We start from the raw sequence: 13,206 nt of genomic DNA, 5'->3' as shown, positions 1-13,206 counted from the left end.
AAAAAAGCCTACGGGGAGAGTAAAAGAGAGAAAGAAGGGAGAAGAAAATCTTCCATTGTTCTTCCATTTCAGAAAAAAACTGTTCTGCACATGTCTTCCTTCTACTTTACACATCACTTCATTTTCTGTCAGCTGATCATCCAGGTCATTACAAGCAGCTACACATGCCGGCACGCTCTCAATAAACACAACCAGCTCACGGCGCATCCCGCTTGTGTCCGCTGCTCTGTACATTCAGATGAGGTAAATGACTGGCTAGCAGTTCCTTGTGTACTTTTTTCTCTGTGATCCCTCCTGTCATCTAAATGGCATTTCACTTTGTAAACAAACAGTCAAGAAACATAACACTCAGTCAGAGGTTGTAGCTTAAACATCAGAATGTTCTGCAGTACATATTAACTCTAAACAAACAGCACAAAACTCATGCAGTGACTTTCTGGCTGTCCCTTTTTTCCCATATTGTACTGATGAGGGTCCATTATGCAGAGAAAGTGAATTACGAGAAACCCGTGCATGGAACAACTAGTGACCAACATAAAAAGCAGATGTGTTTACATGCTGATTGTCTCTGCAGTCCATTGTGCCACAATGACACTTGCTTAACTCAGATTTTCCAAATTTCCCGAGGCCTTCCTGATATCAAAGAGACATACCGTCCTGCAGAACTACAAATTCTCCCACATCCCTATACCGAGGGTGTCTGGGAGAAATAAAAGTTAGAGGTGGTGAGCTTTGCTTCCTGCTCACAGAGCGCTGGCTAGACTTTCTATCACTGTCTCACACTGATCTTGGTGTATCCATCTATGAATCCCATGTACACTTTTATTCCTATCATGAAAGACAGCTATCTGTTTCTTCCTCTTCCAGAGTACTTGGCTGGTGCTCTCGGGCTTCTGTCCATACATCTGCTACATGTCAGCACTGGAGCACTCATGTTAATGAGATCCCCTGTTCGAGTGCAATGGCATATGGGGGAACGCTGTCGCCTCACGTGAGACTTTCTATTCCTGTGTGACAAGAACACATGTAAGTTCAATGTTCGCATCCTCATCCTCATTCTGCTGTGACTCTGGCATTAAAGCAATAGGCCGATTATGATGTGTTTATGGAGTGAGAAGAAGAATAATTTAATAACACCAGCAAGCCACGTTTTTATGAGTTTAATTCAGCTTTGACAAGTTGTCAGTGCATTTATTAAAGAAATAACTACCGCCCTGGAAGAGCAAGAATGACTGCTGGTGTTAGTGCTATGAATTGTAATTCTACATATGTTCAATCTCAAAAGATATCTTTACAATGTATATGCAGTAAAAAAATACTCAACACCGTCCCAGACTGGAAACACTTGGGATAAATCGGATGGAAAATTTGACCTTTCTTCAGTTTGTTATTAAACTCAACTCGAGACCATCTGAACAACATCTGGAACTGTCAGGAAGCTGAACTGCAGATATTATATCCAACAGAATGTTCACTCCCTGAAGACAACTGAACAAAATGAAGTGACGACATGACACCCCACACAAGCTAACACAACATTATTTCTTTCCACTCTCTCATCTCAACAGAATGACACATCAATCAATCAATAGTGCAAAACATTTGCTTTCTTATCTAGACTGTCCTCAAGAATATTTTCTATTTATTTTCATGAATCCCCTCATTTGCAACCACATGTGAATTTACTCTAGTGATACTGTCTTTAGAGAGACTGAAACACAGAAATGGCAAAAACAGTATTACACAACACAAGGCATTAAGTCAGTTATTTAATATTTTCCCATTCAGGCAAACAGTGAATAAGTAGGCATACATGTGCGCGCACACACACACACACACACCTGTTTTTCCCATCATGTGCCTGCAAAAAAGACTGACAGCAGTGGAAACTCTAGCTGAGTTCCTTTTAGCTTTAGTCGTGTACTCTTTTCTCTTTCCCCCCCCCCCCCCTCCAGCAAGCACTCAGAGACAAAGGCGCAGCAAGAGCAGAAAAAGCTCTCTCGTCCACTCTGCCACCTGCCAGGTCACTCTGCATATATTGTTCACATTGCTCCTGCTCTCATTCCCGCCTGCAGCCTTCATCGTCTTCAGAGCCTGCCCCCTCAATCAGCCCTGCGACTCCTTTACAGACTACAAACCACTTTCTCCCCCTTTCCCCCCCCACATCACTCTGCACTCAAAGCAAACAAACTAAGACCAATACAGTTTGATTAAAGCCATTTAGGAACTTCAGTGTGAAATCTTTTTTTCTTCTCTCTGGTTAAATGGGATATTTGTAAATCTCACAAAGGACAACAGAAAACTGATATCATTATTTCGACACATCTGAACGTGGATTTAAGATCACACTTTAGAAGTAAACATGTTGCTAATAACAATAACTATAACAAGAATAATAATGATTATGATTTGTAGTGCACTTTACATTTCATCAGTTGCAAAGATCCACAGAGCAGTACAGCAGTAAGAGTCATGCAGAGCAAGCGCTGTGCATTTGCAGTCATAATTCAGACTGTACCACACAACCCCAGGCTGCGGTCTGACTGCTGCTTTTCTAAGGCCGCAGCAGCAAACCTTAAACACAGGCTATCCATGCCTGCTGTCAGGAAAGAGCTCAACGAGGACAAGTATAAGATTAGGTTGGCTCTCACTGAGGCCACAGACAAGGTGTGTGAATATAGGTGAGGTGCAGCTACATTCCTATCCAAAACTATTATCTATGAATGTGTGGACACTGTCATTGCAGCAGCTTGGCACTGAGATCCTGACCATACGTACACGCTGCAGCTTTCTCTTCAATGTCCTCTAACAACAACAGCAGCAGCAGATGAAACGAATACTTGCATATCCGACAGCAGAGTAATAACATCTGAGAGAGAACATCTATTATGAACGTTTGCATCTTTTTACATGTGGTTCATTACAAGTTGGGTTAAAAGTCAAATTTGTGAAAAACGTCTTGAACTCAAGCTTGTCCTAAACCTGACAACCCATGTTATCCCAGCCTGATCTGACAATACCCCAAAGAGCTTCTTGTCATGTCAGGAATGTTTGGCTTCCCCTGTCTTTAAGTGCCCCATAAAGGCAGAATGGGGTTGAGGTCAGGTGACGGTGGAGGGAATCCCATGAGGCTCAGCACTCTTTGGTCTCTTTAAGTAGTTTTTCAAAGCTTTGAGGTGTGTTCTGGTTCATTATCTTGCTGCGGCATAAATCCTACTCTACAAAGACATAAACTAAAACTGTGTAGCAAGTTTTTGCAGATTGGAGTCAGACTAGTATTTTCGGTCAGAATGAAATTAAATCAGAGACGAGGTTCCAACAACAGGATCACGTTACACAAAACTTCAAACTGATTTATTAGTAAATTGGAGAACACAGTCTCAGTTTTGCTGATGTGACTGTATTTTCTTACGCACTGTGTCATTTCTTAATTGGTTTTGTAACAAATATCCTGAACTCTTTGCTGCTGTTGTAAGAACCTCGAGGAGTCCACTTGATTTCACACGGCGTCGATTTGAAAGGCGAAACGCACTTCTAACGTCAAAAGGTGTGACAGCAGCTCACCTCTGGCTGGATGGCTTTGAACACAGGAGCATCCATGAGCGTAATCTGGCCCTGAAGGGAACGAAACAGCAGTTGTTAGACATACTCTGCTCAGACTGCAAACATACAAACATCACCTTGTCACAATTCCCAAAGTACCTGCTGTCATGCAGCGAGTCTGCAGAACAATAAGAACCCAACGCTGGAACGCTGCGTTTGTTACACAGGCTGTGTTCTTGTGACAGTGTGCAAACTATTACTCTCAAGATTTTTCTTATTTTTAAATAAAATATGGGAACAGTGAGAAAATTCAAGAGGCGATCCTAGACAGACAGAGCCCTCTTGTGGCTGAATCAGAAAACTGTAATGACCAACATGAGAGCATTTCAACATCATTAAAAAAATATTAAAGAACATTTTTCTCTGCTTTATAAAAAATATTTCTTGGGCACCAAAGATGACACTAAATCCTTGGAAATTTGGTTTTATCCGTGGAGCGTTTGCGGAGAGGCAACTAGGAGAATTCAATCAGTGCCTGCTTGGCACCGACGAGCATCATCAATTATTGCTGAACCAAACTCTGACCCCATTTCCTTCCCCATCATCCCATCTCCTCAGGTCTTGAGTCAGCACATCCCATTTTTTGTTTGCTGAACTCTTCATTTAGAAATACTCACACACAGAGGTTAAACACACGGAACAGCAATGCCAGATACGCGAAAAGAAGTTTACTTACAGCATATTCTTCAGGAGTGACCTTCAGCACATCGAACACGACAGCATCAAAACTTTTTTTCAGCTCTGAAGATCCTTTATCACTGAGAGATTCTGAGCTGCTGCTCTTCTGGAAAACAAAGAGACACGCATGCATGCACACGCAGTCAAAACCAATGGCTGTGTTGTTAAGAAAAAGGCTAAATAACGAAAGTGGTGTCACTACAGGGATTTAAAAAAAACAATGAAGAAGGCAAATACCTGCACATTCAATCAGAAAAACAAAAATCTAGCAGCGTTCTGTCACCTATTAAGGTGAAAATAAACCTTTGGGCACTGAAAGATGCTCTGAGCATCAAGCACATGACTTCATTTAAAAAAATGCGAGTTAGACACGTTAAATTTGATGGAACTAACCTCAGAGACAGTGGCAGCAGTGTTGGTGATGCTTGATTGGCCATTAGGGAGGTCCATCATTCCCACACCCTCTAGCTTTAGCACAGGAGACCAGTCATCATCCTCAGCTATAGCAACGCCTGCCTGGCCCTCTGAACACACACACACACACACACACACACACACACACACACACACACACACAGACACACACAGACACACACAGACACACACAGACACACACAGACACACACATCAGAAGTTCAGCAGAGAATGAATGGTGCAATAAACTTTTTTCAGTATTATTATCATCGTCACTACCTTCAGTCATTCAACTTGTGTAAATAGCACCACCCAGTGGTTGGAGGGCGTCATCCGTTCATAACTCCCTCACCACATATCAGTTAAATGGACCATGAAAAACTAAGTTGAGGCTGAACTTGAGATGACATTAAGAGTATTGACAGATAACGCCGCCGCGGCAGGCCTGTGCACGCCGTATGGACGGAGACACTCACAGCTTTTCTTCATTATGCTCCAGAGAGGACGGGACAGAAGGAGCTTAGGCTGAGCATTCTGTGAGAGCGGTTTGGAGTGTCAGATCCACAACACTAAACAGCTTACCTTTCCTACTGCCACTCAAGGGCTAACCTGTTGAGGCTTCGCTAATCTAGTTAATGTTTTCATCCATTTTGTCAGCTGGGTATAAGCTCAGAATACGCACATCTCAAAACCTGTTCCGTTTCCTAAAAGGAGCACAAAGTTTATTTATTGAGAAGTTCTTTGAAGACTGAAATAAAGTTGTCAAAATGGCTTTCTCCTGTGAAAAAGGATGTTAACAATCAAAGCTGCTCATCTCAGTCTGATCCTGGCAGATTTTCATTACTCACATATTTGATTAGGGAATGGATTACAAATATTAAGCTGTGTAAATCTTCAATAAATGGAATTAAAAAATGTCAGCTTCATATGACATCTTATTAAGATGATATTGTAGTGTGCGTTATTATTCTTCTCTGCCTGGCACTGAAAACACCTCGCAGACTATTCTTTGCCAAAGGCACACAGAGAGATGGCAATGAAAAAAGAAAAAATAAGGAGCTGCCTCAAACACCGAGGGCCTGAAAAGACATCCTTTGTGTGCTAGACAATGTGAGTGTGTGTGCTTGTTCCTATGTGCGTCTTTTCGGCTGGCCTCAAGCTTAAATGGCCTGTGCTTTAAGAACCATTAGTCGCCGTCCACAGTTGCAGCCTGTCAGACCAGGAGCAAACACTGGTTCATCATGTCTGTCCACCTCATGCTACTGGACAGCTGTACAACTGTACAGGAAGCAATAGCTTGTCTGTGTTTACAAGTCGAAATCTCACATCTGTAACCACCTAAAGTCCAGGTCCTATATCAATAGCTTGGCCTGTCATCTGAGACTGCCCAGTAATATATTAAAACAACACATCTACAGCCACTGTATGCAAATACACAGGTCACACACACTCTTTTCCAACACTAAAAATTCTGTGATTGTTAAGCATGCATAAGCATGCATTTGAAAAACTGATAAATTTCATAATCAATTCAAACATACACTTGTCCAAAATGAGTCAGACTGCATCTACGACTCTCTGCCATCATCCAGAATGCATCCACTTCTATTGCAGTCTAATGTATAGGATTGCAATCATAAGAAGATTACAGAATGATTAACACATAACCCTCCAGGCACACTTGCACCTGTGTGAACTTTCCAAAAATAGCCTGTCTTGGCAAATAGGAGGGTATACTTACCAGATGTGTGTCAGATACACATAGTGCTATCAGTGCCCGGCTTTCTCTGATGCTCACTCCTTCCGTCTCTGTGAAAGCTGAAAGGACAAAAGAGAGGGAGAGAAGGGAGAGACCGTGAGGAAGGCAGCAGGATTGTTCTGACTGTGAGGAAAACCCACGCAGCCCAAAGTAACAAACACAACCGGCCTGACAGCTGATTTTATTTAAATCAGAAAGTCCTTGACAAATCAACCGGTAACTGCAACAATATGACAAGGCTGACATCGAAAAACAGTATTCTCGTGGAAACCTCAGCTTTGCAATCAATGAGACATCATAACTGAGCAAACAGTGGAGATTATATTCCCCACTTTGACAGACTGGGCCGTAAAAACTCATCTTCTGGAAGCATGTTACCACCAGCCCTCAGATAACCATATTACATTTTATTATATAATCAGATTATATGGATATACATTACTTTATAATTTCTAAATGTATCATTTTACATTGGAAACTTACAGAAAGATTACAGGAAATCTATGTATCTATTATTAGAATATCCTGAAACGTTGATCCTAAAACAGTGGTATTAAAACACGTAAAGACAGAAGACAATGCCACAGAGCAGTTCGCTTCAATCCTCCATTTTCTTTCTTGCTTGGTAGTTCACATGAGGTTTACAAAGTCCATGACCATAATTGAGGGTTTGGATGTGGACCAACCAGTAAACAGTCGCGTCCGCAGCTCAGCTCACAACAGTCCAGACCAGTGAACCCGTCACTGCAGTTCAACTCACAACCCATCTTCCCATTACTACTGAAAAGGATCCCAAGTTAACTTTATATTTAGCTTTCTTAATTTTTAAAATGTATTATTTTCTTTCCAGATTATTAAATCCTGAAATCATTTCACTGACAGCTAAATGAAAAATAAAATGAACTAAATTACAAGCGCAACATAAAACTGAACAAGGTACAGAAGTAAAATTCAGAGCCAGAACACATCTACGGAAAAAGTCGAGAAATTCTGGACGACTGGAGGAAAGAAGAACTGCAATGTTGACCATTAATTACACACATTTTTATCTACAGTCGTATTTTTTGTCTGCCCATTGCTCAATGTCAGTCTGGTTTACTCTCATAAAAATAAACAGTTCAAATTCAGCGTGAGCATAAGATAGGAAATAGCACAGTGCACTGCTTTCCACTATTAGTTTAATGCCCTGAAATGTTCAACATCCTGTAGGTTCCCATGGTTTCAATTACTGCTACGATTTAAAAGTAACACTAACCATAGTGAACTTTGATTCAGCAATAAATAACCACCCTGATAATAACTATATGTCAGGTATGTCATATGTAACATAGTCACAAACTCTAATTTCACTCCAAATATAACCTTTAGTTAAAATGTACAGCAATCATTTAACAAATGTCACTTCACATTCTAGTAATTTTCACTTACTGGACACACAACAGAAGGCAGACTGAGGTGTCCCAATTGCCTCTATCTGAAACTAATCTGAATCTGACATGATGAATATCAGCTAGAAAAATGAAGGAAATATTGGGAACACACTGTGCTGGGTTTCATACTTTTGATTAATATGGCACATAATAAGGCTTTTGTTTTTTAAATAGACATTGTGGTTTATAAACTTGTCAGTATGACTGCAGAGTGTACAATAAGTGCAACTGTTGAATAGCACTGGTTGCTTATCCACTATCATGTGCCGGATGTAATTCTTGTGTTACTCCGTCTGTACCGCCTTGCCTGCATGTTTTCATGACATTACATGACTCACATTGACCAGTAGGTGTCTCACTTATCCAGTAGACACATGCCTGTGTGTTGAGTGTGTGAAGACCCAAGATGTGTTATGGACATATACTGCATGCTGGCACATCACAGCTGGTCTTTCGCCAGCAGATCCTCATCCTCTCCAGGTTCTTATCCTGCTGCACGGAGATGTAAAGTTCACCAACAAAGCAGAGTTGAGGATACCTCCCACATATCATAATAAACTTTAAAACATTTGCTTATTGTATTTATTTTTGTACTTGTTTACAGAAATCTCATCTGACTGTTCAGAGTTTATCATAAGCAAACAGACAATATGTAAGTGAAACTGAAAGACACAATGCTCATATCTGCAGTCTGTATGTCACTGTCACACAGTGTTGGACTGTCTGCACCCTGAGCCGTGCAAACAGCTTCAGGTGATGGCTGGTTTCTGCTCATTTGCTGCCAGTCACGTTGTTCTCTGTTTGAGCTGCTTGTCAGTCTTGATCCTAACCATTGTGAGTCTGTTTACGCTTAACTTTACTACTTCTTATAAACGCCCACACCTCTGGCTCAGCTACTTGAAAAACAAAGGGAGCAATTTCTCTGTGACCGGCTTCTGTATTCGATCCTGACTTGTTGAGCTAAGCGTAGCCCTCTCAGCTCCTGGTGTCACCTCTGCACCTCCGACTGTGAGCTTAGCTGGAATGTGTTGTGTTTGGCGACATAATCCCCCTGTGTTGGAATCCTTGTGCTTCAACCCCCGAGATTCAAGTACAAGGAACGTTTAAATGTTCAGCTGTCACAACACTAGGCACGCAGAGGAAAAGCATATAGGTGTGTATTTGGAAAAGGCTGGGAAATAACAAGGTGGGCTGACAACGCTTCAGCATCACACGGATAAGACTTGAAGAGGATGGAGCCAGGATTAGGTGAGGAGGCAGAGGATAACAGAGGAAGAGTGACAGAGCGGAGCGGCTCAGGTTGGAGCTTGTACAAGAGGATGCATTGTTTTGAAGATAAATATGACTCATTACACTGCATAGCAGGTGCTGTTGAATCAGACCTTTCAGAGTCGGCTGCCTCTCCCTCTATTCATGATAACAGGCGGCCTTTTGACATTTGCATGCTGTACAGTTAAAACACAAAAGGCAGTGGCCTTGCTGCTGCAGGGCGTAAAGTGTGTTAGCAAGTGTTTTCCGAGGGTGTCGTCATGCACATGCCAGCGTATCTGTGCATGTGACAACGCATTCCACATCCTGCACTGACCCTTTACATTCCTGTCTCCGTTGGGCCTGAAAATGGATCCCCGCCACCTCCACTTTTTGGTATGTCCTCTGTTCTCCTTGAGATGTTCATCTTCTGGACTTTTTTTCTCCACCTCAACCTTTTCTTACAGCTAAAACGCCTGTCCTGTTAAAAAAAATCTAAATAATTTAAAACAAAGAAACATGACTACGACTACCTGAAAGCAAAGTGTGTCAAAGCAGACATTAAGTAGATTATGTTGATTCAGTTTGCGGCAGCCGACAGACCAATAAAACTAAAAGCTGCAGTGATTATTAGATTTGATAAACAATAAAACCACCCATCTGGTGATCAATAAATCATTTTGGCTATCAATAATTTATGAGCATAGCAAATATATAAATCACAATTGACTCCTGAAAATTGGATTAAGTACAAATAAGGAACTGCATGACATTATGGTCTGAAGTGTCAGAAATGTCCCATCAGTCTTCTGACTAGTATCTGGAACTGCAGCTGTTCTCCCCTTGAAACAGCTTCTGATGTTAGCTGTATAATAACGTTTTCATAACTTCTTAATCTGCCATAGCCATAACAAAACTGTGGCAGTGATTTCCAGACGGCACAATATAATGATAAGACTGAGAAGTTTACATTTAAAAACGCTGTGCATTGCAATGGTAAAAGATTAAACCCAACTTGCTGTTTTGTTTGTCAGCGTTCTACTTCAATTCCAACCCCACAAGGGGCAACCAGATAAAAACAACAAGCATTGCCTCAAGTGTGATTGGGAAAAGGTCAGAAGCTTGAGGACTGTGAATAGAGGCTCACACATGTGGGACTTGTGTAGCAATCGGCATAAACAGAGCAGTTGTGACAGCTCTGCCAGCCTCCGGCCTGAAGCTTCGCAGGCAAAGTCGTTGACTCGTAAAGCCTGAATCTGAATCCATTTTGTGAGAGCGCCACAAATGTCTTTCAATTTTTTGTTCAACGAAAATACACCTCTCCATTAGGAAAACCTGAGAATCCTTGCCTCTTCAATGGAATATACATGGGGAATTATTCAGAAATGACTGAATTTCTTCCCACTGCTTTAACATAGAAATTTTGAGTACCCCCTCTTTGCCTCTGTCTGCATACTGTGCAGATGCATGCTTTCTGTTGTGCCTGGCCAATGCAGGACTTTGTGCATTTGAAATTGTACCGCAGATGCACCAAAGTCAGGGGGAGCCAAAGTGGGTCAGTGTCTTGTGCTGAGCAGTGAGGGATGTGTCAGGCAATTAAGCTGTGCCCCCCATTTTCTCCTCGTAAGTACACACAGCGTACGCACTGACTGTTCACACTGCCACTGTTATCTTTCAAACTGCTGATCTGTCTCATATTTATGAGGACCAGTTGTTCTCAATGACATTTGAAAAACAGACATCATATACAGAGTGAGCTTTTGGCTCAGTACCATAAATCCAAAAGTTGGCCTGTAACAAAATATTCATTTCACACTGTTATGAACTTTTTTTTTTTTTTTCTGAAGCTTGTTAATCACCACATATTTAGTCAGTGGTGTTGAGGCAATGTGATTCCATCCCAGTCTGGATTGAGATTCTCACTTTCTCTGGGCTCTCATCAAGCCTCCCGTGGGGAACACCATTGATCTGGAGCTAAGTGGGGCTGTGCAGACTGCGCACGCCCTCTAACAACCAGCACGCACACACAGTAACAGCTGTGTATCACAGCAGTTCAATATACATGGCTTCCACTCAGCAGGTCGGCTGTTCAAGCAAAGGTTGGTGGCGGCGCCTGCAGAGGGACAATGGTGTGTGCTTCTACGTGTGTCCTGTCGAGGGAACATGACGACCAGCCCCTTCACACCATCACTTAACATGCCGCTGATGTTCAGTATCTTCTGAAGGTCATTAAGGGGAATATCAGTAGCTGTGTGGGAGTTTAGACTATCATAGGTGCAAAAACAGTGAATGTTTTCACATACATATCTGACTGCATACAGACAGAAGTCAAAAACTAACAACGCTATAGTTTTCATAGATCAAAACAGGAAGTTACAAGATAACTCTGTCGTCAATGTGCTCAGCCTTCCAGTCAAGAAGTGTGCTCACAGTATACCTGATTTACCAAAGTCGCATGATGCAAACAAAGCAGAAAGCAGCTGAACTAAGCCATATCATTTCACAATAAAACCATGATTTAGAAAATCAAACAATGAAAGCAGTGACACAACGGATGTTTCCGTCCAGCGTTTCAACCATCAGTGCTGCACCCTCAGCTCAGGTTAATGTTGGCCTATCTTTGACTATCTTCGGGGCCTTGACGTGAACAATGAGTCCACACAGGAAGTAGCACTCGGAGGTCACAACTATCTAACCATACAACTGAAATTATGAAATTGTGTATTTATGCAGCGCATTTCTTGCAACTACAAGCTGACCAGTGCCTATTGCTCTTTCTCTAGATATGGTGCATTTAAAGATGTACAATACAGATCAGTGTTCACCAGCAGCAGCTTACATCATGCATATAGTCCTATGCATAGCACACTCTGGAGTAAATACTGTACATACATCCCCTCTGGTGTAATTGTGTATTCTAATAGATGTAAATGTATGCACATCACATACATGAGTAGTTATTCCACAAATAAAGGAGTACCAATAATGCTTAAAGCGTCTACTTGTGAGACAGCGAATGAAACATTAGTTTGAATTACGGTGGTTCCCAGGCAGAAGATGGCTGTCAGATTTACGTTACTCGGTCCCAGTTTAATTTGTACGACAGTTACAGGCTCCAGCCATTAATCACCTCTTCAGGTGGCATGGATGCCGAGTGTAGTAGCGTGGCTGCCAGTTACATCCAATAAACATCCATGACACATTAACAACAACAATATCAGAGTAACTGAAAACTGATGTACTAAAAATCAAAGTTGTTAACAATGCCAGATATATAAAAGTGTAATGTGATTATATACAGAATAAGTCTATGCAGTAGCAGTCTGCTTTGGAGGACTGCAAAAAAAAAAAAAAAAAACATACTGAAGCTGTAAACCTTTTCAATGTGACCACCGCCACATTCAATTAGCATTACAACCTGATGTATAATTGAAGCTTTTTGCCCATTTTCTAAAGCCAAAAAATTGAATTTGCACATAAATAATGTAGCATGGTCTGTCGACTGCTGAATCACACTGCGTTGAAATGTAGGTCATCTTGTCCTGCTCAACTGGCATCAGAATGTAAAGTGAAGGATGCGAAGTAGCCACTGAATTTTAAGTACACTAGCATGCATAAACATTGTATGACTATAAAATATCATGATTTCCACTGGTTCTAAAGCAGCATTTTAAGAGAAGCGTGTGCTGTGTGGTGCAATTATGGTTTTGATAGGCACACTTGCCTGACTTGCGCTTTCTCTACTTCTGCCTCAATCTTTACATCTCCACAAGTTAATAAAAACTGAGGCTTTACAGACTGGCCTTTCCCCACTTGCACATCCCCTAGTGACACTGAATACTGCATACTTGGTATGTAGCAGCCTCAAAGACCTAGATAGCACCTCCAGTCTGTACTTTCAACCAGCTCCCATACACAATTACCTCAGAAATGAATGCACACTACAACAGCTGCAGCTACCTACCAGCAGCAAATACAAGGCCCAACTGGTGCCTATAACAGTATCAGCTTATCCATCAAATGAACTGAAAAGAGGCTACAGTGCCAAGCTTCTGAGTAGTGGCATGTGCCAGG

General features: G+C 41.6%; 1 protein-coding gene across 2 annotated transcripts in view; it reads right to left on the bottom strand.

The window, feature by feature from the left end:
- ralgps2 (Ral GEF with PH domain and SH3 binding motif 2) overlaps window positions 1-13,206 on the bottom strand; it is an 81,372-nt gene that overhangs the window by 49,454 nt on the left and 18,712 nt on the right. For both annotated transcript variants that reach the window (XM_030082653.1, XM_030082654.1), the window contains exons 2-5: window positions 6,437-6,513; window positions 4,675-4,805; window positions 4,280-4,387; window positions 3,565-3,615 (exon numbers count right to left, since the gene is read on the bottom strand). In XM_030082653.1, coding sequence (XP_029938513.1) covers window positions 3,565-3,615; window positions 4,280-4,387; window positions 4,675-4,734 — 219 coding nt within the window. In that variant the 5' untranslated portion in view covers window positions 4,735-4,805; window positions 6,437-6,513. The remainder of the gene's footprint in view (window positions 1-3,564; window positions 3,616-4,279; window positions 4,388-4,674; window positions 4,806-6,436; window positions 6,514-13,206) is intronic.

The sequence above is a fragment of the Salarias fasciatus genome, chromosome 23, assembly GCF_902148845.1.
Source record: "Salarias fasciatus chromosome 23, fSalaFa1.1, whole genome shotgun sequence".
Classification (NCBI taxonomy): domain Eukaryota; kingdom Metazoa; phylum Chordata; class Actinopteri; order Blenniiformes; family Blenniidae; genus Salarias; species Salarias fasciatus.
The sequence above is the reverse complement of the archived record's forward strand: the minus strand, read 5'-3'. Positions and strand labels throughout refer to the sequence as shown.